The 24,642-nt window shown below is 43.2% G+C and overlaps 1 protein-coding gene across 2 annotated transcripts in view; it reads left to right on the forward strand.

Moving 5' to 3' along the window:
- The window catches only part of DOCK1 (dedicator of cytokinesis 1), a 263,338-nt gene that overhangs the window by 203,770 nt on the left and 34,926 nt on the right, over positions 1-24,642 (forward strand). For both annotated transcript variants that reach the window (XM_050305334.1, XM_050305335.1), the window contains exons 34-42: positions 1,335-1,420; positions 1,601-1,757; positions 4,705-4,745; positions 6,082-6,172; positions 9,967-10,086; positions 18,988-19,077; positions 22,030-22,134; positions 23,276-23,417; positions 24,293-24,371. In XM_050305334.1, coding sequence (XP_050161291.1) covers positions 1,335-1,420; positions 1,601-1,757; positions 4,705-4,745; positions 6,082-6,172; positions 9,967-10,086; positions 18,988-19,077; positions 22,030-22,134; positions 23,276-23,417; positions 24,293-24,371 — 911 coding nt within the window. The remainder of the gene's footprint in view (positions 1-1,334; positions 1,421-1,600; positions 1,758-4,704; positions 4,746-6,081; positions 6,173-9,966; positions 10,087-18,987; positions 19,078-22,029; positions 22,135-23,275; positions 23,418-24,292; positions 24,372-24,642) is intronic.

A 24,642-nucleotide genomic window follows, 5' to 3' on the forward strand; every position in this document is an offset into this window, starting at 1 on the left:
TGGAGTTGTGTCAGGGCAGGGTTAGGTTGGATCTCAGGAAAAGGTTCTTCCCCCAGAGGGTGGTTGGCACTGAACAGGCTCCCCAGGGCAGTGGGCACAGCCCCAAGGCTGACAGAGCTCAAGGAATGTTTGGACAACGCTCTCAGGGACAGGGGGGGATTGTTGGGGTGTCCTGTGCAGGGTCAGGAGGTGATGATCCTGCTGGTTCCCTTCCAACTCGGGATATTCTCTGTTTCTGTGATCCAGAAAGTCCCTTCCTTTCCCATGGGTACATTATGAGCTGTTAATATTAACTGCAGATGCAAAGCACATCTCTTGACATTTCCAAAATGTTAGGACGCTTTGTTCTTGTGCAGGTGGCCCTTTGCTTCTCCTCAGACTCATTAAGGGGCTGTTTAAGCAAGTGACAGTGAAAACACTTGGTGACAACTGTTCTTTCAATAAACTTCCAATCTGAGCAATGGGCTCCCATTGCCCTGCCAGGGCTCCCAGCTCAGCCAGCTCTCCTGAGGTCCCTGGACAATAAGTTGTGGCACTAATCCTGTGGATGTCTGTGCTTAGTTAATGAAGAATTAGGAATTAGATAGCTAAACCAATTCCTTACAGAGCAGCATGCCTGGAGTGAACCTCCCTCCACTAACAGTTCACATCATTCCTAACCTGGGCCCTTAGGGAATGTAGCAACAACAGCTAAAACCCTCTGTAATCATTAAAAATCCAGAGAATTACCCAGTTTGCATTTAAAATATATTCTATTACCCACTTAAGTTTGCATTCTTTTATTATTGCCCAAATGAAATTACTCTGGAGTTGTTTGAAATTACTTCCATCCCCTCTGCAGTGACTTGTTAACAGGTTTATCAAGTTGTGCCCCACTGTGAGTCAGTGTGTGCTAAAAAGGGGTGTCAGTGATGCTGGGATGTGCACCCAGCCGAGTTATCCAGCCTCAGGTGTTCCCTCTCCTCTCTCAACAGAGTTTTCAACTATTTTTGTTGCTGTCCCCTTTATTGCAAGGGACATTCTGTGGCTTTGTGCTTTCTTCTTCCCTGCCCTCATTCTTGTCGTTAATCTCCTTATTCAGTTTTTCACAGCACAAATATTGACGCTTCATTTACCAACGTGCCCGATGATTCTTTCACGCAAAGCCCTTGTAGGGCAGTTCATGGTGGATGCTCTAAAACCAGAGCCTGCAGACTCCTAAAGTCACTCAGGCTTTCAAACAGCGACTGAACATCTCGCCAAGGTGCCCAGCCAATCTGTGAAGCACCGAGGCTCCGGTAATAAAGTGCAATATTTGCCATCTGATTATTTCCGCCTGCTTTGTTTAATTACAGTTCGAAAATGAGATCATCACCAAACTGGATCACGAAGTGGAAGGAGGCCGAGGGGATGAACAGTACAAAGTGTTATTTGACAAAATGTAAGTGTTGAGATTTATGTCGCAGTGAAGTCAGGAGAGAGAGCAATTAGACTACAATGAACTTTGTAGCCCAGAAATAATTAAAATCTGTTAACGATGCACAATATTTAAAATTGCACCTGAGTCAAGGTTTTTCCTGCGTGGGATTAACAAGGCGAATGTAATTGGGTTTTTTTTCAGTCTCCTGGAGCACTGTAGGAAGCACAAATACCTGGCTAAGAGTGGGGAAACTTTTGTGAAGCTGGTTGTGCGTTTGATGGAGAGGCTCTTGGACTACAGGACCATCATGCACGACGAGAACAAGGAGAACCGCATGAGCTGCACCGTCAACGTGCTGGTAAGCAGGGATTTCACCGGCTGGAATGGTCCCTGCACTCGGAATTCTATGCCTTTGTGTCACACTGAGTCTGTGTTGGGATTCTCGTGGAAATCTGAAATGCTTTGGGGTTTTTTTCCTGTTTTGATGAAGGCAAATTTATGAACACGTGGGTTATTCCTTCTTTAATTGATTCTAGAGGAAGATTTAAAGAGAAATGTTGTTAGGAGGGTTGTTCACTGACATTTACAATGGATCTATGAACAACTTAAAGCAGAAAAACACTTGACATACAGAATGTTGGGGTTCTATGAAGTTTATTCCTGAAATACTCGGACATTTGCAATCCCATGTATTCTTCTTTCTGCTCAGCCTCCTTATTCAAATTTTTTTGAGGAAATTTGAGTTACTATTTCATTCACAACAGGCGAAAATTCAGATTGTTTTCCTCACTGATAGGAAATTTCCTCCTTATAATTCCAGAAATTCTGGAGTGTCTACTCTATACACAAAACTTTTCCCTTTGGGCTCGAGTTGGAAGCAGCAGAAGTTGTCCCTCATAGTACACACTGGTGGAAGCACTGGAGTATAAGATCTGACAAGCCTAAAATCAACACACATGGAAAAGAACTTTTAGAGACCCCCAAATTACAGTAACTAGATTTGTTTTTCCAATAAGACTCGGCATTAAACTGTTTGCCACTAAGGCTTTGGAGCTTTCATCCCTCTGTATCACCATCAGAGCTTTTATTTTGCTTTAATATGTGGGGCACAGCCAGTGTTCGTGGTTTATGTGACATGGCTGATAGCTTTTGTGCAGGAAAGAGCTGAGTAAATAGTTTGTAGCTTTTGTTTTGCATATAATGAAGCTCGTGCAGTGCAGCCTTTATGTCACCCCATCAGCCACAAACACAGCGCTGCCCACTGGAGCAGGAGAGGGGATCGAGGCATCAAACCAAATTAGGCCTTTATTTCTAGTGTGTTTGCCCTCCCTGTGCACATCAAAAAGCGTCCTGGGAGAAGAGGAGGGACTTGGAGAGTTGGCACCGGCTGTTGGGTCGCCCGCAGAAAGGTCATCGCGTCCTCCCGAGCGGAACTGCGTTGGAAAATCCTGCCAGTTCCCACGAGCAGGATGGGAAATAGGGAATCACAGACACCACACGCTCCAATCCAGTGTATAAAACTGGGAAAATTTCCTTAGGAAGGTCAATGTGTTTCTCCTTGCTTTCACGCAGAGTCTCTTCCCAGGAATTCTCACTGTCCTGGTTGCGGGGCACTCGTGGCACACTTGGGCTTGGGTTTTTCTCCAAGCATCTCCAGCAGCACCTCCCAATGCTGATTTTTGGCATCTGAATTTTTCAAGGTTTCCAGATGATAAATTTTGTGGGTGATTTGCTGCTGTCAGGTTAAATCACCGTGAGATCCCCTGCACAAGCCTCCTGCCAGAGTCAGCGGGAAATGCCGGGAAGTGTTTTGGGCCAGGATTTTCCTTCGTTTTCAGTAGCCATGATTTAAAACTTCAGCTTGATTTTAAACTCCCATTTGTCCTCCAGGGCCAACTCAGCCCTTTCATCATTCTCCAGGCACCTGAAGTGAAATTCATGCCTTTGCAAAAATCCAATTGTGGGCTGGTGCTCGGCACAATTCCCACCTGAGGTCTCAGGGAGTTCTTAATTGGGAATTTAATGACACAGAGGCTTTCCTGGGATTAAGTGTGTCTGTATTGACTGGAGTTTTAAGCTGGAGAGTTTGATCTGCATTTAAACCAGTGCTAATGGGGAAGGGTCTGGAGCAGCAGGAGCAGCTGAGGGAGCTGGGGGGCTCAGCCTGGAGAGAAAAGGAGGCTCACGGGGGACCTTCTGGCTCTCTGCAACTCCCTGACAGGAGGGGGAAGCCAGGGGGCTCTGCTCCCAGGGAACAAGAGACAGGATGAGGCCTCAAGCCGTGCCAGGGGAGGTTTAGATTGGATATTAGGGAAAATTTCTTCATGGAAAGGGTTGTCTAGCCCTGGCACAGCTGCCCAGTCCCCATCCCAGGAGGGATTTCAAAGCCATGTGGATGTGGCACTTGGGGACATGTTTTAGTTGAACTCAAAACCAGGGAGCATTTATATCAACTGAAATGGTAAATCCCTGGAATAATCCATCATTTCCTCTGTGAAATGTGGATTTTGTCTTGTATTCCAGCTCGCTTTGAAGGGAACTGTTTTATATTGGGTTTACCCATGTCTTAGCACTGGGATTGTACATCTATTAGTGGCTCCTCAAACTCCTTTAATTTAGCCTTGAAATATATTTTAATTCAGGGAGGTAGAAATTTCTTTGTATTTTGTTTTCTTAGATATATTTTAGCTTTTGGAGGTGAACTTTAAATTAGATTCAGAATTGCCTTTAATATCTCACCCAGTTTATCATACTTTGCATTTACAATATTTGTACTGTTAACTAGTTTATCTCAAAGCCAGAGGCAACCAGAGGAGAGCAATGCTAATGTGTGGCATATGAAACCAGAGAAATAACAGTAATCTGACTTTTTATTTCTAAGGAAACCATTGGAATTCAAGAACAGATGATGTATTGCCCAAGTCAGGTTCGGAGTTTTAAATCCGTGGAACAACTATTGCTTAAAAATTATGTTTTCTGTACATTAAAAAAATTTTCAAGTGAAAGTGGTTAATGATGTGTGACTTGCAAGTGCCAGAAGCAGCTTTCTAGCAGTGCTATTCTTGCAAATTCTTAACCTTTGCAGTGAGACATGAGCCCTAATCTGCTGCAACATGAAACATCACAGCATTAGACTTTGTAAGTTAAATAACTTGTGTTCCAGCACTGGAGGCAAATTTCCCTTTGCAGTTTGGAGGCTGATGTTACGCAATTATGAATTTTTAATTTCCAGCGTGTTCCGTGTGCCTTCCAAACTGAGAAATCAAAGAGTTTGTAATGAAATTATGTTGGTTTTTTTCTTCCAGAATTTCTACAAGGAGATCGAGAGAGAAGAAATGTACATAAGGTTTGTAAACATGACTGGTGACAAAGTGCCTGATGTGCTCTGGTGTAATTGGGCAAATTGAGTTCCTATTAAGGAATCACTCGGGGGCTGGAGGAAGAGAAGTAATGAAAAATCATACCTTGACTGAACCTGAAGTAACTCAAAAGCTTATCTTGCCTGAGAACACTGAGTGCTGGAAGTTGGAGTCATGAGATTATCTTTGTCCCCTTTCTCCAGCTCTCCTTCAGTTTTATTCCAGTGAACACTCCTGCAATACTCAGGAGTGAATATTCTTCTTTTCACGGAGAAAATAAATAAGTAAAAAGAAAGCTGAGCAAAGAAATAATGGTACAAAATATGTGACTTGGGGTAAAAACAACTATTAAATAATATCATGACTGATAGCTATTGTAAACTTAAAGCTTCCAGGAACCTTTCAAAATCTATTTTCACACAAAGCAAACATGGAAATGTGTCATTGTGTTTTCCTCCATTTGTGCTTTGGTTTAAAATTGACTACACTGTTGTGCTAAAATGCTGAAGCTTGTGTTTGTAATGCTACTTTAGGTATCTAAATATCATTAGTTAATTCATACTCCGAGCTTGTTACCTTTTTGGAAGAACTTTCACTTCTGAACTCAGCTCCTGTTGTTTAAATGGTTTCAGTAGGTTGGAAAAGGGGAAGAAAAGGGCAGGATTGATAACTGTGGACAAACATGGGAAGTTATGAGTGCAGGTCTGCCCTACTCAGCATCCCTAGAAAGAGAAAATTGTCTCTCAGTGTCACTCCCCCCTGCCCAAATTCTCTCCTATTTCTCTTAACAAACTCTTAATGAATATCAAAGTTGAAAGTATTTTCACTGGCTTTTTCAAAATACAATTTTAATAGTTTTGTGGGGTTTTTTTTTAATTGTTACTTAAAATCTCAACACACAAATGAATTCCCTGCCAGAGATGTGATGATATTGAAGTTAGAGAAGAAAACTTTCATCTGTCTCCACAGCTGAAGTGTAAGACTGCTTTGTCTTGCACAAAATCTACATTGGGTTCTTTCCTCATCACAAGCCATTAATATGGTGGTGTTTGGCCAAAGGTTGGACTTAATGATCTTGGAGGTCTTTTCCAACCTTAATGATTCCATGGCTCCCTAATTCTCTGAATATGCACTGAAAAGAACACAAGGGAAATGCAAAAGGTCCCAAAGGTTGTCTGCACACAGAAACAGCAACTTCAAATAATCCCACAAATGTTTAGGTGTTCGAAGCTGGACTTGAACCCTTGTAATCTTCAAAAGAAATTATTTAATAACATCCTAAAGCCAGTCTTTTGTAAGCACCCTTGTTTTTGTCCCTTGCAGGTATTTGTACAAGCTGTGTGACCTGCACAAGGAGTGTGATAACTACACTGAGGCTGCCTACACGCTGCTCCTACACGCAAAGCTCCTCAAGGTAAACCCCAAAACACACCCCAGGTTTGGTAGAAATCATGTCAGCAGTAACCCAGAGAGGTGTTTGTCACTCACACCATCTGCACTTTAAACTGATTAACATCCATGGGCTGCAGCTCAGGGCAGTGTTGTCTTCTGCCCATGTAACTCATACCTGAAGGGATCCGTGTGTGGCAGAGGCACATCTTGATCTGAAATGGAAGTGTGACCAAGGCAGCACCAGGAATTACACATTGCAAAGCTGTAATCTTTCAAATATCACAGTTGTGTAATGTGTGGAAGCCTCTAACCACATATTTTAGTAAATCAGCTCTCCACAGAATCTTTATGCAGAGGCAATACAGGGAATATTACAGCCTGTTCTTGAGTGCTCTTGGGTGTCTGGAATAGATTCAGTTTTGATTTTGGCAAATTAGGGAGAGATTCAAATGGCCTTCTTTCCAAGTTCATGCTTTTAAAAGGGACATATAATTTTAAGGCAGTATTACACAGTTGACAGCACACTTAAAGAGGCACAACAATATTGCTGTTCTTCAAGGAATGTGTTGGTGGAATATGTAATGTGTATAAATAACATGGTATATGTAGAAAGTACATGAAATAAAGCATTTGAGCTTTTAACACTATCCAGTGTCAACCAAAAGCATAATGAATCTGTATTTCCTGAGCATTAATCTCACTGAAAACTTCCTGGATGGATGATGATGTTTCCAACATGCAGCTTGTTCATGTGATTGTGTCACATGTATGGGAACAGGTACCAACCATGTCCCCCTTGTTGTCACATACAAAGAGACTCCTCCTGCCAGCATTTGTGCCATGAAATCACCTGTTTCATACAGCCCAGGCATCACTGAAATACCAGCAAGGGCTTTTATGTCTTAAATTTAAAAAGCAGTTAATGGGAAAAGGAAAAATGTGAATGTGATAAGAGTTAACATTTTTGGAAGTGTTTGCTTTAGTCCCATTCATCTTCCTCATATTTTATCACCCACAGTGGAATCTTTCTCCCCCAGCGAGTCCTGGATCTCTTTCCACTCCTCTCAGGGACTGAGGGGCTGGATGGGGCTTGGAGCAACCTGGGAGAGTGGAAGGTGTCCCTGCCCACGGCAGGGGGTGGAATGGGATGGTCTTCAAGGTCCCTTCCGACCCAAACCAGGCTGTGATTCTGTATCACTGCAACCTGCTGTACTATTACTGTTATGGTGCCCCACTTGATAAAGAAAATTTATCTCATTCTAAGCAGCCAGTTGTTCTTGGCAATCCTGGATTTGATTTAAGCAATCACAAGTGAAATGCAGGTATAAAAAACCTATTTTGGGAAGTGGAAGGTGTTAAATGAAATACTTCTAATGGATGCATTGAGAATGATTCCTACGAGTAAGCTGCATCCAAGCCATAATTAGACTAAATATGATGCAGAGCATAAATGTGCAACTTAAATTAAGACACTCTGAGAGGTATTTACTGTATTGTAATATAACTAGAGAAAGAAAATATCAGTAAGATTCATCTGCAGTGAGAAAATGCTGTGCCAGTAGATTTATTCATTATTAAAACCAGGGGGGTTTAATAGGGTCATAGAATCCCAGACTGGTTTGGGTTGGAAAGGACCTTAAAGCTCATCCAGTCCCACCCCCTGTCATGGACAGGGACACCTTCCACCAACCCAGGGTGCTCCAAGCCCCGTCCAAGCTGGCCTTGGACACTCCCAGGGATGGGGCAACCACAGCTTCTCTGGGCAACCTGTGCCAGGGCCTCCCCACCCTCCCAGGGCTGAACACAGTGACTTCTTTGACAGTGGAATTCTCTGTGCTGGGCCTGTGAGGATGTGGGGAATGGCTCTGACATCTCCCTCTCGCGGGCTGGAGCAGTCACTGCCCCTGGGCAGGAGTTGGAGTGAGGAACTCACTGAGTCTGTGGCCATAAAGGTCTCTCTTGTTCCCACGAGGGACATAAAGCAGGGCTGACAAATTGTGCAGTGCTTGCTCCTCACACTTCACATGAATGAACCTTTTAGACAACATAAAGGATTCATTCCCTTCCACAGGTGCTCATTTTCTGGAAAAATGATGGAATAAACCCCGCCAGAAAAAGTCATTCAAACTTTTAGCTGTTATGGCTTGACCTCATTAGTTAGTTTATGTGACCTTAAATTAGAGTTTAAGCAGTTTTAGCTTTTTTTAGATAATGTCTTCAAAGACCAGATGAGTATCTTAATTTACCCTTTTGAATTCACTGGGAAGAAATATTCATTTTTCCTTTCTTATTATGCACACTGATAGAACGTGGCAAATGCAGGGGCAGGATTTGTCACAGGCTTTCATCACTGGGGGAATGTTTGTTTATAAGTATAATTAAATTATAGTCTGGATTTACTTTGGTATAAAAATGTGTCAGTCTGTCTCCATCTAAATTCTTGCTGCTTCCAGGAGCTGGCAGTGACAGGAGGAGGTTCCTGTTACTACCAGTAGGTAGCAGTGGATGGAGGGTTCAGTATTGCTTGAGGAGCAGCAATCTTGTGGGGTGTGTAACTAAGCAATTGAGTTTTTCTGTCAAGCCTTGAGGACAGGATTTTTCAATGACACTCATCAGCAGCAGATATTCCATCACACTGATTTTAATGGGATCACGTTTAGGTCAAGACTGAGAGTGTGAGGGAATTTCACCTTTAAATTTGCAGGAAGGCTGTGCTTGTGGAGAGAGAGATGCCATCATATTCTGCAAATTACTGCAAGCTGATGAAGCACACTCAAGAAAAGAGACTTTTGTTGTATTTTTAACCCATTTTGTCAAAATGGAGATGTTCAAAACTAACAGAAGATAGTTGCTCTTTGCATGCTGAAAAAAAACCCAAACATTGTATTGCAGTCTGCCTGAGGTTTGTGTTGCTCAGAAACACAGCTTTGCATCACAGAGGTGTCAGAGTTGTCTGGTGGCCCAAACACAAACATTTTGGCCAAATTAAGAAGCAATTGGGTGAAACTAAATAAGATGTAAGAGGTGAAACTGGATGGCGTAATGGTAATTCTGGAAATGAATCCATGAGTTTTAGGCTGGATACTAGGGAGATATTCTCCCCTGGGAGGGTGGGGAGGCCCTGGCACAGGTTGCTCAGAGAAGCTGTGGCTGCCCCATCCCTGGAAGTGTCCAAGGCCAGGTTGGACGGGGCTTGGAGCAACCTGGGTTAGTGGAAGGTGTCCCTGCCTGTGACAGGAGGTGGGACTGGATGGGCTTTAAGGTCCCTTCCAACCCAAACCATTCCAAGATTCTGTGATTGGGCATCTCTAGCCTTGCTCCATTAGACGTTTGCTGGAAGAGCAAGAGCTATAAATTACTAATTGGATAAAGTTAATTGTGCTTTTCCAGCTCTGCAGACGTTCCCTCTGAGTTGTAGCCATCTCATTTCCATACCTGCAGTCCTTTCCTTTTGTGGTGATGTATCTTGGCTTCCAGGCCTCTCTCAACACAAACTGCAGGTGTTCATTGTGTCCCCAGCGGGTTGTACCATCAGCAGGCCAAGGTCAGCCTCATCAACCTCACCCAGGACAGGAAACCATCTCCAGAAGCTTCCTTCCAGCTGATAGATGGAATTAACTTCCAATTACAGTTTTCAAAGAAATGCTCCTTGTGCCCAAAGAATCACAGTGCACAAAACCCCTTTGTTAGTGCATTAGCTGTGATACCACTCCTTTAAATAAATAAAAAAAACCTCTCTGTTTTTAGCTTCATTTTACTGACATAACTCATCACTTTTGATTTGCTTTCTCTCTTCCCTTTTTTTGTATGATTTAGTGGTCAGAAGAAGCGTGTGCAGCACATCTTACCCAGCGGGATGGATACCAAGCTGCTACTCAAGGACAGTTGAAAGATCAACTCTATCAAGAAATTATCCATTACTTTGACAAGGGCAAGGTAAAAAGGGAAGAAGAAAAAAGTGCAAATATCTTTCATTGCTTTTCTTTCTAACTTATAAATTAAATAGTAAACGTAGTTTGTGTCCAGTGACCTTCAGGAAGCACTTACAGGTTATGATACTAAAAAAAAAAGTCAAAGGAAATCAATGGTACAGTTATAAGTGCTGTGTTAAGGGTAAATATATGTGCATATGATGCCATGGAGTGAATAAAAAAGTGATGAGTGGAATTTGGGGGACCTTTCTGGCAGTTCCAGGAGCAAATGCAATCCTTCAGCTCCCCTTGTTTTCTCTCATGTACACAAAATAATTCCCTCAGGGAATGGATGTCTGTGGTTCAATATCATAACAATCCTGAGATGGGAATATTTCATTCCAACGGCATCTTTTAATGCCAAGGGAATTTGCATTTGGCATTGCCTGGTGGGAAAGGGAGAGTGCTGGTCTGAGAGGGGAAGGGGGTTAACGTGGTAGACAAGGATATATCAGTGTGTGGATATTTCAGGCACAAAATGTTTAAGTTTAAAAGTAAGAATCTCTTTGTCATAGCATTTCAAAAATATGAACTTGGGTTTTAAAAGTGAACTCTATTGCATAAATGTAGTGCAAACAGAAGTGCTAGAACTGCTATATCATCCACCCAGGGCATGTTTTCCAAGTAAGTTTTTAGCGGAATCAGATTAGTTTTTCCATAAATTCATAGAATCATTTTGATAGAAACCATAATTTCTGTCATTGTGACAGAAACTTTGCTTTAAAGAGTTGAATTTTATAACTTACCTTAATGCAATATTTAGAAGTTGTTAACAAGTGGTGTGCTCAAAATTGTGATTCTGGACTGGGATAAGCAATGTAAAAATAGTGATTATAGGCTGTGATAAGAATTGTAACAACACTAATTCTGGAGTGCTGCACAAGTGGCTGAGTGGGGCTGGGGCTGGTGGAGGTACCTTGGTACTTGGACAGCATTGGTTTTTCCTGCCCAAAAAACTTCACTAACCTTTTCCCAGTGGATAAGGAGAATCTTGTTAGAATTAGGGACATAACTGACCTAAAAGTCTGTTTTTATATCATGTTCCTGTGTGGAAAGGAAAACTAGAAGCCTCCTGTTTTTAATTTGTTGGTTTATGTCGTTATGGCCTCCCATTAATCCTTTATGGTGCTGCTATGGAGGAATTGCTCTCTGAGCACCAGAAGTGGAAAGGAGGGGCTGCAGCATCCTTTACATCCTGTCCCTCCTGTGTCTGGGATGGCACTAATGATGTGTTTACACACACACAGGCAAAATACCTGCTGTGTCCTGGGCCACCTCCCCCAGCACGGAGTCTGTGCTCCAGAGACCAGTTAGACCAAAGAATCACTCTTAATTCTGTCACATCTTGCTGCTGGAAATGAGAGAAGGCCCTGCCAGCTTTCAAAAGGAATAGCACTGGAAATGCTGCCTTTGCCCTTTTCCTCATTGTTGGATTAGGAACTGAATCTTTGTTATTCTCAACATTTTTGGTGAACAGCCATGAGATTATTGCTCAGGGCCTTGGAGCAACCTGATCACAACCCAAACCATTTAATGGTTTATGATTATTCCAATTCTTTGCATAACTCCAGTCACAGGACTCCTGCATGATTTTTGTGTGTGTGTGAGGAGATGATTCATTTCCAAAGTGCTCTTTCCTAGATAGAGCACTACCTATGTACTACCTTTCCTAGGTAGTCCTTCCCTCATTTTCTAGTCACTCAAGTTGGTGATAATTTTTCATATTATTCAATAAAAATTGAGATAAAAAAATCAATATACACTGAGAATATTCATCTTACATGAATTTTCAAATGTCAGGAAACTCCAAGTGGAAGTTTCCACTGTAGAGTGAAGGAAATCCTCTCATTTGGGATGTTCTGACATGAAGTTAAATCAGCTCCTTACATCTACCTGTGTGCAAATGTATTCCAGCACCTGCTTTAACCATGGTCAGTAACACCCCTGAAATAGTATTTGCTGTGCCTTTTTTGGAGGACTGTGCTGATGCACAAACCAGTTTGGGGGGTTTTGTACCATAATCCCCCAGCTGTGTCCCTGCCTGGCAATTCGCTCCAGATCGATCCCACCAGTTTGATTTCTCTTCCCATAAAGTTAACAGGAGATGTCAAAGGAAGGTCACTTCACCCTGGAACAGCTGTAGAGCTACTTCCAGGCTTTTCCAGAAACTCAGGAGTTTTGTTTTTAAAGCTGTGGGACTGTGCCTCCTCCACCCCAACCTACCTGGTGGGAACCTGTGGACGTGGTGGGGGAGGAAGTCGTGGTGAGAAACTTTCTCTAGAAGAAAGGGAGGAGAGGGATTTCCTGAAAGGTAACACTTGGTTTTAAATCATTGGCTTTTTTGGGTTTTTAAGGATTGTGTAGTTCAGCCTCTCAAAAATCACAATCCCTTTTTCTTAGCAGAGTTATTTCCCACGGGGAACATATGGTGCACTTGTCAAGTGAAGACAAGCCATGAGGCTTATTCCCTAAATATTGACATTCATGGTGAGGTGGATTTAGAGGAAGGTACAATTCTCCATACACAGACTGGAACAGAGTGAACCTCTCTGTTCTAGACCAAATGCTTGAGAAATTCGTAATTTAATGATTTAATAATATGGAGTGTGAGCTTGCACTGAAAGCAGGAGGGTGGCACCTTATTTTGGCTGAGAACACAATATTGACCCTTACCATGAGTATCCCTGTCATTTGTAGTTTGAGATCCAATTAAGATTCTTTGTTTTTATTTCTATTTTTAATCTATTATTATTAGAAATTTGCTTTTTTACCTATATTTGACTTTTGGTCCTTAAACCAACCTTCTGTAAAGCTGAAATACACCTTTCACCTTTGGGGAATGAGCATTTTCAGGTACAGCTTCTACATTTTGCTGTTCTGCTTTATGATTTAATTCCTCATTAGTAATACTTTATCCATTCCTTTTCTAAGCTCTTTGCTTCCAAACTGAAAGTTGTTTCCCTGGTCTGGGCATCGTTTTCTCTCCTAGATTATTCTTCTTCACTGCATAGCACTCTCCAGTCTCATTCCATCTCTCTTGGCTTTTGCCCTTAAAAGCCTTATCCTCAGGCTTATCCCAGCAGTCAAACCCGCCCTTTGAACTGCTCTGAAGTGTTTGCTTTCTCTGTGTTTTCCTGAAGCTTTGTGATTTCCAACAAAGCCCTTAATCCAGGGACTTTACTGAAAATTGGTGGGTTGGGATATCTCAGGGCGAGAAGGAAAAATAGCGCCGGCAGTAAAGGGATGAGGGAAGGGGTGAAATTTTGCCCGTGTGGAGCACTTTTAGTCAATGCTGATGAACTCCTGAAGCCAAGGAATGCTCAGTGTCAGTGACAAAGACAAGGTGTTATTTTAAACAGGCTTCTTGTGGTCTCTGGAGCCATAAAGGAAGCAGCAGCACTGTTGCTCCTGCATGGAAAAACGTAGGAACAGCGACACATCTCAGGTTTGCCGGTGGATGCCGCAGTCTATAAATCAGGACGTTTTCCTCTGCTCCTTCATAAATTGAAAGTGTTGGTCCTGAGGAGAAAAAAGTAAATAAATGCACACTGCTCATTTATTTCTTCTCCTCCTTCCTCCTCCCCTCCAGAAAAAAAAAAAAAGCTTTTACTCTTTCACTGCAGCCAGAAAGCACAAAATATTTGAAATTACACAGTAAATGCCACACTTTGGCTTAAAATGCCTTTTTATTTTCTGGCTCATGGGGTGGCATCAAATGGGTTTTTCTTCCAACAAACAAGAGAGTGGTGAAGTTCACCTGTCTGCCAAAAATGAGCACGAGGCTCCTGGCCAGCTCAGATCCCGTGTCAGAGTGTGAGCCCGTCCTGAGGGCTGTGAAGGACAGACAGTCTTTGGAGAGGAGAAATGTGGTGTCTGAGCGTGTTCCAAATGAATAGAGTTCTTTGTTTAAAGGGTTTCCAACCTGGCAGAGAAATACTGTGGTTTAGCATTTTATTTAAAATATTAAGCTTGCATGTTGGTTAATTAACGCTATCTGAAATTTAATCAGCTTGGAATGTCCCTCAGACATCAGAATATCCAGGATAATATTCTTATCCCAGACTGTTTCATTGCTACTGACCGTTAACTCAGCAGGAGCTAAGAAATACCCTGAGATCCTCCTTTGCTGCTGTTAACCTCAAAAACTAAATTGGATGCTGTAGTTCTTTCTGGGCAACAAGCAATCCAGCTCGAAAAATAAATCACCAGGTTTTCCCTAAAAAAAAAAAAAAAAATCTCCTTTTGCATCTTCAAAGTCTTTCCCATAACAATTTGCAGCTCGTGTCCACACAACTAAATTTGGCTGCACACATTTTTCTTATGCTTTCAGTTTAAAAGAAGCATTTTGCTTCCACTATCAGCAACCTCTCTCTCTGGCCCCCTCTCCAAATAAATTGTTTCTCACGTTAATGAGTTGTACATCGTACAAATCCTGTGTAGTAGCTCCCCATATGACTCATTTCTCCACAAGACCTGCCATGTCCTGGGCATACCTGGGAAACCTTCCAAGGCAGGAAATCTGCGAGGCAGCAGATTGGGAGTTATTGACCTTCAAGAATATAGATTTCATTTCTCGGGATCCTGTGCCACAGCCCTGTGCTGTCCTCACCTGAATAAATTGGCTCTGGAGTAAACAGCTGAATTTTTCAGAGGGTTGTGCAGGGGATTTGAGACACACAGTTCCTGTTTCTTTTTGGGATGCTGGAAAAATCACTGGCCTGGGTTTGTTTTGCGGTGATATTGGAAGTCTTGTGGTCAAACTGCACAAACAGCCAAGGGAAAAGCCAGGTAGTTCAGGAAACAGCCTCAAGTTGCACCAGGGGAGGTTTAGACAACATATTAGGGAAAATTTCTTCATGGAAAGGGCTGTCCAACCCTGGTACAGCTGTCCAAGGCAGTGGTAGAGTCCCTGGAGGGATTTAAAAGCCATGTGGATATGGCACTTGGGGACATGTTTTTAGTGGTGACCTTGGCAGGGCTGGGGGAACAGTTGCACTGCATGGTCTTGGAGGACTCTTCCAACCTTAGCAATTCCATGATTCTATAAACCTTTGGACTCGTGGACACAGCCTTAGCACTGAGCTGGGGCTTTGAGTTCCCAGACGTGCTTTGGGAACACGTTGAGGTGTCTGCCCTTATCCGGGATTCAGTGGGAGAACTCGGTGAGTTTGTTTACAGTGTCAATGCAAATCTAAAGTGATTTAGGCTTCCATTTATTTCCAGTTGTTTTTTCAGCTCCAAAACTGTTTGCCTGAGATCATTTAGAAATATTTTCATAATGGAAAAGAGATAGAAGTGGTTTGGTTTTGGAGAGGGACTGGTTAAATAGGGAACACACGAGACAAGGGAAATGATGGTAACACCGGTGCCTTTGAAACAAAAATATGCAAAAGTTATGGATGACTGAAGTTCCAAACAAAATGGCAATCAAAATGAGGAAAGGTTAAGTGATTTTGAAAGGTTTCACTTGCTGACTTACCAAACAACTGAATATTAGTTCAGTTTCTGTAATTTGGTGGAATATTGCTCGTCGGAGCCAAAATTAACTCAGTATGTGAAAATGCGCGCCTTTACTATTAAATTCATGTTAATTTTTGTTTAGAAATAAAAATATGCTCTGTATCATCATGCTAGATTAGATCCATAATGTGGATAAAAACATTCAGCTCCTTCCATTTGCAAAGATTGCGTTGCAGAGCCCACAGTCTGCCTTGTAATTTCCTGCAGACGTGATCCCTCATTACCGTGATTGTAATTAGTCCTTCTGATGCGTTTTTCACCTTCAAGGCACTTCACAAACATGAGGGAGCTCATGTTCATTCCAGTCCTCTTCCCTGGATAAATAATATTCTGAACCCTGTTGTAGAAATAAAAGAGAAATCAAGAGGAGGGGTCCAACATAGCGAAAGGTTAATGCAGTGCCGGGTTCTGCTCCTCGTGAGCATCCACTGCTTTTTTGTCTTAAATCAGGTCACCCCTCAGCCTCTGTTTGCCCCAACATCTGCCCATTCCTTTTCTGTGGGACTCTAAAGCTCCTGTTCCCTCACTCAGTGTAGTTTCTAACCCGTATTTTGTCTCTGAGAGCATAAGTGTCTGTCCTTTCTCTCCTGTAACTATTTTTCCTTGTGCAACTCCTCGTCTCCTCCAGCATCAGCAGCTCCCTGCCTCTCCAGGCCCCTTCCCTTTCAGTTTGCCAGGACAATCCCTCAGTCCATCCTTTACCCTCCCCTTGAAAACTGGTTCCTTGTTTCCAGGGAGGAGCAAGGATGGAGACCCGTGGGACCCGAGCCACATCTTTTTTTTGTGGCATGGGTATATCAGATTTGGATCCAAATTTCCAATTCCTAGGAAAAAAAGGATATTCCAAGTCTCAGTGAGGAGTTTGTGCCCCCAAATCAGAGATAACTGTGCCCTGCTTGACTCCTCAGCCTGTGCTGGCAACAGTCTCCATCACTGACAGTCGTATGAACCCTTAATGTTTTACTCTCATTTTTTAAATCAGCATCTAGAACAAGGAATGTTCCTAAAAGTCTTTACTTTTTCCAAGTTTTCTTGATATATTAAGAAATGCGATTTCAACTTGCAGATCAAAAGACAAAATTCACCCGATTTTGGGTGATTCACATTGATTTTGGGCTTTAAATGGTGGCATTTCGTTTGTGTGTTTTAAGGGGGTTTTGGAGTGTAAAGTATCTCCTATTTACTAAATGGATGGGATTGAGGGATTTGTGTGGGGTAGATGCAGGAATCAGTTGTGTGCCTGAAGGTTTCCCCAGGGCACAATTCCTCTTCTCTCTCCCCATGTCCAGCTCCCACCATCTTTGCAATTTGTGGTGGTTCAGCTCAAACTCCTCGTTCCCAAAACTGGCTGGTTTTGGGGAGCAATGGGGAGCAGTTGTGTGTTCAACCCCTTCCCTCAGCCCTCTTTCATCCATCTGCTCTTTGCTGCTGCATCTCGGTATTTCACCAGGGCAGGGAACGTGTGGCCTGGTGCCGAGAGGAGAATTAGGTGGTATGGACAGAGGATTTAAATTTAAGATGAAGGCTAATACAATCTAAATGGATTTATAACTCATTCTGAATCTCATTTTTTTAATAAAGTGAGGTCAGCGATGCCAACCAAATTTCAGCAGCAGAGGCAGATCATCAAGTATGATCTTAGATAGCCTGGTGTGCTAATTTAAGCATATTTTTGGGTTTGAGTGGTTCTTTATCTTTACAGCAGGAAAAAAAAATGAAAAATGCACATTTAAAACCATTCTTGCTGCTCCTCATTAAGATTGTTGCCTTCTGAAGAGCTGAAGGATATTGTTAAATTTCTTTGGGTCAGTTGAGATGGCTGCTGAATTTCATGGTTGAAGAACGAGAGGAAGAAGAACCAATGGAAATATAATGAGTATTTGTTCAAAGCAATATCTGCAAATTGCCTGTCCTGTCTAATATAGATTATAGATATTAGGGGGAGAGAGAGGTGATTATGAAATATAATCAATCAGCAGCATTTATCCAAGGTCCTGTGGGTTTCTTTGTGGACAGGCTGTGTTTACACATTACTGGCTATCTGGTTGGGCTGGCAGGAATCATTTTGTTTCTGAAGCAATCGGATCCTTTAACTTGATTTGCGTCAAGTAAATTTGCATCCTCTGCCAGGGAAGGTCATGGAGATGCCCTTGAGTGCTGTCACTGGCACATGCAGGACAACCAGGGGATCAGGTCCACTCAGCTTGGGGTTAGGAAAGGCAGGTCCTGCCTGACCAACCTGATCTTCTTCTGTGGCAGTGGGACCCACCTCATGGCTGAGGGAAAGGCCGTGGGATCTGGATGAGGGGATCAAGTGCACCCTCAGTCAGCTCGCAGGTGACACCAGGTTGAATGGAGTGTTGATCTCTGGAGGGCAGGAGGGCTCTGTACAGGGGTCTGGACAGGCTGGATCCGTGGGCTTGAGGCCAGTGGTAGGAGGCTCCAAAAGGCCAAGTGCCCTTGGGTCACCACAACCCCACCCAGCGCTCCAGGCTGGGGCAGAGGGGCTGGAGAGCTGCCCAGCAGAAAAGGCCCCGGGGGTGCTGGTGACAGTGACTGGACACGAGCCCAGGTGGGCAAGAGGCCAATGGCCCCAGTGTGGGCACATGCCCAGGGCAGGGACTGTCCCTGTGCTGGCACTGCTGGGGCACCTCCAGTGCTGGGGGCACTTCTGGGCCCCTCCTGACAGGAGAGACATTGAGGGGCTGGAGCATGTCCAGAGAGAGAACGGAGCTCGGGAAGTGTCTGGAGCACCAGGAGCAGCTGAGGGAGCTGGGGGGGCTCAGCCTGGAGAAAAGGAGGCTCAGGGGGGACCTTCTGGCTCTGCAACTCCCTGACAGGAGGGGGAGTCGAGGGGGATGTCAGGCTCTGCTCCCAGGGAACAAGGGACAGGATGAGAGGAAACAACCTCAAGCCATGCCAGAGGAGGTTTAGGTTGGGTATTGAGAAAATTCCTTCATGGAAAGGGTTTTCCATCCCTGGCACAGCTGCCCAGGGCAGGGGTGGAGTCCCCATCCCTGGAGGGATTTAAAAGCCGTGTGGATGTGGCACTTGGGGACATGGGTTAGTGGTGGCCTTGGCAGTGCTGGGGAATGGTTGGACTCAAGGTTCTTGAGGCCTTTTCCAACCTTAACAATTCCCTGATTCTGTGATTCTCTCAGCACAGATGTGTCTGGCTCTGCCACAGCCCTTTGGCCCTCAGATGCACAGTGTTCTCAGGCATGAGACGCAGTGCATTTTGTTGTGTTTTATTCAGCTTTGGTTTATTCTAACGTTGTTGTTTAACCAAGGTATGTAATTCAGTTTCTTTGTTGTTGTTTTGTGATTTTTCTTTTTTTCCTGACAGATGTGGGAAGAGGCCATTGCCTTGGGTAAAGAACTTGCAGAACAGTATGAAAATGAAATGTTTGATTATGAACAACTCAGTGAACTGCTGGTAGGTTTTTTTAATGACATAGACACTGCAATAATTTGTTCGGAGTTGAATTCTAAAGCTTTTAAAATTATATCAAAAATCCTATAGTTATGACAGTAAAACATAGAAATAGATGCCAGTTTTGGCATTGTTGGACCAATGTTGATTAACTGGCTACCACTGGAGTGCCTGAAAAAGATTGAATTTATTTTTTTGAGCTGAAAGAAAAATATTTCAGTGATGTTAAGCTGATTTATTTGGGGTATAAAAGGAAATTTGGAATTTAAATCTAAATGGGAACATGAAAAAATCCCTATTCTCTCTCAAGTGTCTTTCCATATTCACATTTCTTTTTTTAGGTATGAATAATCCCCAAGCATTCATGTCTAGAGTCAGTTATTTTTGCCCTGATGTTACCCATTCATTATGCCTGCACCATTTTTTTTTTCTCCTGTTCTCTTCCAAAGAGATAAATGGCAGCTGTCACTGTCCCTCCTAATGTCCCAGCCATTTCTGTGGGAGCTGGGACATGATTCCAGTTTGGTTCTGAAAATGCTCAGTGTTCAGGTTTTTGATGCATTTTACCTTCGCACTTAGGGTTGTGTTGACACGATTTGAGCCCAACCAGCAGCTCAGCCCCACATGGCCCCAACTCACTCGCTCCTGGTGGATGGGGGAGAGAATCAGAAGAGTTAAAGTGAGGATAAATAAATAATAAAATGGGTTGGATGAAGAGATGTTTAAGAGGGAAAACAGTGAGTTCATTCCCCACTTCCCGTGGTCAGGCCATCCATCCATCCATCCCCAGGAAAGCAGGGCTCTATCACACGTTAACAGTGACTTGGGAAGACTTCATCACTCTGAACATCCCCCTGTTCCTTCCTCTTCCTACAACTCTATGTGCTCAGCATGACACCACATGGCCTGGGATATCCCTGGGGTTATTTGGGATCAGCTGTCCTGGCTGTGTCCCTTCCCCACTCCTTGGGAACCCCCAACCTCTCCCTGGTTGGGTGAGGAGAAGGAAAGGCCTTGGCTCTGTGCAAGCCCTGCTGATCCATAACAGAAACATCCCTGTGTTACCCACCCTGTTCCCTGCACAAATCCAAACCACAGCTCCACACCAGCTACCAGGGAGAAAATTAACTCTATCCCAGCCAAACTCAGCTCAGATGACTCAGAGCCATCTCCCCAGAAGTACCTCCATCTCTGTTAGGCTGTGGCCTGCACTGTTGTCCTAGGGATTTGTTCAGTAGAGAATATTCTTCATTTCAGTATAAAAAGGAATTTGGTACAGATTGTTCCTCAGCTAGAGATGATTGTCATGTGTCAGAAATGATTATTCACCAGGGGGTAGCTACTACTCTGAGTCCCTCAGTTTTAATTTTCCATCTCCTTTATGCTTGAACATAGGAACATGAACAGTTTGTGGCAGAGGCAGCTACTTTTTAATTACCCTACTTTATCCATTTTGGAGGAGAGGTTGGAATTAACACTTTATTCATTGTAGCTGATGGCCAGTGATCACAGAGTGATAGAGTGGTTTGGATTGGAAGGGACCTTAAAGCTCCTCTCATTCCAGCCCCCTGCCATGGGCAGGGACACCTTCCACTATCCCAGATTGCTCCAATCCCTATCCAACCTGGCCTTGAACAGTTCCAGGGATGGGGCATAACACCAAGTTATGCACTTTTCCCCATTTCTCTTGCATAGTAAATACATCAGTGTTTAAGTGACATAATTCCAGGCAATGATTTAAGCCAGGTATGGATATGGAGTTTCTCCCTCTTAGAGGAAGGGAAACCCAGAACTTCCAATCCTGACACCAGACTACTGAGTTTATCTACTCTTTAGTTATCAGCCAGGAGAAATTTAGAGAGATGTCAGAAAAACTAGTCCTGGTGTGCTTTGGGCATTCATCCCTCATAACACAAAGATCAAATTTGTGCTCCTGAATGAGTCAGGTCTCACATACCCCATCAGCTTTTCTTATTGCTGCTGCTGAATAGCTCTTTTTTTTTTCTCCCCACAATAAAATGTAGAAGTTTTTTGTTCTTTCTGTTCTCCCTCTTGTCTCTTTTATTCAAGCAATATTAAATATTAGACTCTAAGACAATTCACAAATGACAAAATAGTTTTGCTGCAGATGAGCTCAAAAATACTACAGCAGATTCTGGGTCTTTGTGGTCTTCTTGCCACTTACCGTTATCTGTTGTGTGGGAGCAGCAATAAACCTCCCCCCAAATCAGGAGTCATTTCTCTTTACAGAAATAATAGACTAAAAATAAGTTGATGAACAGATCTTGTGAAGCTGCTCGTTTGTTATTATTTCATCATTCGAGATGAAGAAGTGTCGGTGTCCCAAACAGATGGCGTCTGACACGCGTGTGTTTATCCCGAAATTTACATTTTCCCGCAGTTCTCAACTGCCTGCTTTCCATATGCAAATTAAGAGTCGTAAATATGGAAGAGAAGTAGTAGAAAAATTTAATGAGACGTAACAGCCCCAAAAAGTGACAAGTCAGCACCAGGGAGATGAGCTTTGGTGTTCGCTGGCTTTGTCGTTCCGGTGTTGCGGCATTGGAGGCGTCACAACTGGGAATTCAAACTGCCTCCCAAATTCTTGGCCCTCACTGCAAGTGAAACATTGGATATGGAGTGAGGAGGTTCACCAAGATGAGGTTCATCAATATGGAGATACTGGATACAGAATGAGGGGGTTCCCCAAGATGAGGTTCATCAAAACGGAGATATCGGATATTTAACACTCAGGTTCACCAAGCTGAGTATAAAAATAATGGCTCCAGGGTCTGGTGTTTCAAAATATCACCATGTAATCTGATACAGTGCTGAGGGAAAAGAAGCAAGTGAATCTTTAATTTAGAGATGCACATAAAACAGATCTAGATCTTAAGTGTAAGGAATCTCCCTAAAGTTCAGGCCATTTAAATTTCTCCTAAATTTACTTTGCAGAGAAAGCAAGCCCAGTTCTATGAAAACATTGTGAAAGTCATAAGACCAAAACCAGACTATTTTGCTGTTGGATACTATGGCCAGGGATTCCCAACATTCATAAGGGTAAGTGACCATTTTTTCCATAGAGGTCAGCAAAGTTTCTTGCTTTGGAAATTTCTGTTCTAATATTCCCTGTGAATTACAAGTGTATATACATGAATTACACTTTAATGTAGAGACTTCTTAGGCATCTGTTATTACCATTTTTTCCCAATTTGAGAGTATTCTTTCATCTGCTGAGCATTTCAGAAGGCACCATTGCAGAATTAAACCCAACTGGGCAAATGGAAGCTATTCCAGGTTTCTACCCCGAGTCATAACACCTTTTTTAATAAGTGCTGTATAATTTTTTCACCAAGTACTCACTTTGAGATGAATAATGAGGTTAAGCATATTCAGATGCAAATTTTATCCAAACTTACTTTAATAATATTTGATCGGTTAAAAATATGCATCATCTTTTGCGTTTTTCTTTAGAATTGAATTAAATCAGTGTATAAAGGCACTGTGTAAATATATCTTAATGTTCTTTATTGTTAAAGAAATAAAATAATACTTATGAATAGAAAATACCTAGTTTTAAAGTTATGCTGTGTGCTGACAACTTAACAAAGGCAAAAAAAAAAGGCAAAAATCTAATACACAAATATGACGTCTGTATTGGTCTTTCTAAAAGAGTCAGTACTTTTGGATCTTCCTCCTCAAATTTACATCTTTTTATGTTTATTTTTTCTTTGCTACTCCTACTTGCTCACCTCAGTGCCTTTTAATATTTTTATGTATGGAAAAGTCTGATGTTGTTTATGTGCATGCATTCCACCATTTCCTGAGGAAGGTGGAGGACAGGAATTACAGAGGGAGGTCTTGGGTTTGGTAGAAATAATTTGTCTTAATATATTTTCACTATAAAATAGCCACCAATTTTATAGCTTCTTGAGATCACGTTTTAGCTGGTTTTAGTGTGGTTTATACATATACCTAAAGCTAAGTGTGTGCTTAATGATCTCATCACTGAATTGGAGGTGAGAAAACCCATTTGTGCTTTACTGAGCCGGCATAAAATATTTGTAAACTATTGATTATACCACAGTGTGGGGAATGGGAAATTCCTCGCTTAACAGCGCTGGAGTCAATGCTTTGGGATCCCAGGTCCTTCCTGAGGACGCTGGGTTTAGCAGGATTTAATGTGTCGATTTGTTCCCAGAACAAAGTGTTCATTTACCGGGGCAAGGAGTACGAGCGGCGCGAGGACTTCGAGGCCAGGCTGTTGACTCAGTTCCCCAACGCGGAGAAGATGAAGACGACGTCCCCGCCGGGCGATGACATCAAAAACTCCTCTGGCCAGTGTATCCTTGGGCTGCACACTGGGAACAGCAGCGGCTCCAACAGCACAGGGCAAGGATTTATGGCCAGTGGGAGCAGGAGGATGTTGCGCTTCTGCCCCTGTGGGTGACCTGGGGGTGCTGGTGGGTGGCCAGCTGTCGATGAGCCAGCAGTGCCCTGGCAGCCAGGAGGGACAACCCTGTCCTGGGGGGCATCAGGGACAGCATCGCAGCCGGGTCAGGGAGGGGATTGTCCTGCTCTGCTCTGCCCTGGGGCAGCCTCACCTGGAATATTGGGGCAGTTTGGGTGGACACAATGTAAGGAAGATATTGAGCCATTAGGGAGTGTTCAAAAGAGGGCAGTGAAGATGGGGAAGGGCCTTGATTTGAAGCTGTGTGAGGACACTGAGGACATTTGGTCTGTCCAGCTGGAGGAGACTGAGGGGAGACCTCACTGCAGTTAAAACTTCCTTGGGAGGGGCAGGGAAGGGGCAGGCACTGAGATCTGCTCTGAGGGGACCAGGGACAGCACCCCAGGGAATGGCCTGGAGCTGTGTCAAGGCAGGGTTAGGTTGGATGTCAGGAAAAGGTTCTTCCCCCAGAGGGTGGTTGGGCACTGAACAGGCTCCCCAGGGCAGTGGGCACAGCACCAAGGCTGACAGAGCTCCAGGAGTGTTTGGATGATGCTCTCAGGCACAGGGTGTGACTCTTGGGGATGGTCCTGTGCAGGGCTAAGGGTTGTACTCAGTAATCCTTGTGGGTCCCTTCCAACTCAGCATATTCTGTGGTTCTGTGTAACAAACAAATTTTGTTGTTCTGTCCTTTTTTGTGTGTTCCTGTTGAGCTGCTTGTTCTGTGTGACTTAAATTCACTTTTTACTTCTTAACTCCCAAGTTCAGATATTCAGTGCTTTACTGTAAAGCCAAAACTGGATTTACCATCTAAATTTCACAGGCCAGTGTCAGAGCAAATCATGAGGTGAGTTTGGGGTGGTTTTGTGGTTTTATCAGTCTCCTTTATAACAAACTGATTCTTGTTGTATAATGAATCTGTGCAAAGCCAAGGAGGGTGGTCATGGTGAGGACATTTCATGATAATTTTTCATACTGGTAGAGATTCCATTCAACCCACTGGGAAACAGTGATCCCATAAGCATTTTATGTCTATGGATAAACTTTTTCTAATATTAGAGTTTAGTAGCGATTCCTAAACAGAGAGTGTTTGGTTTTCATTGTGCTTTTGGGAGTTG

Source organism: Myiozetetes cayanensis, unplaced genomic scaffold (assembly GCF_022539395.1).
Source record: "Myiozetetes cayanensis isolate MyiCay16 unplaced genomic scaffold, myiCay2020 scf10, whole genome shotgun sequence".
Taxonomy (NCBI): Eukaryota; Metazoa; Chordata; class Aves; order Passeriformes; family Tyrannidae; genus Myiozetetes; species Myiozetetes cayanensis.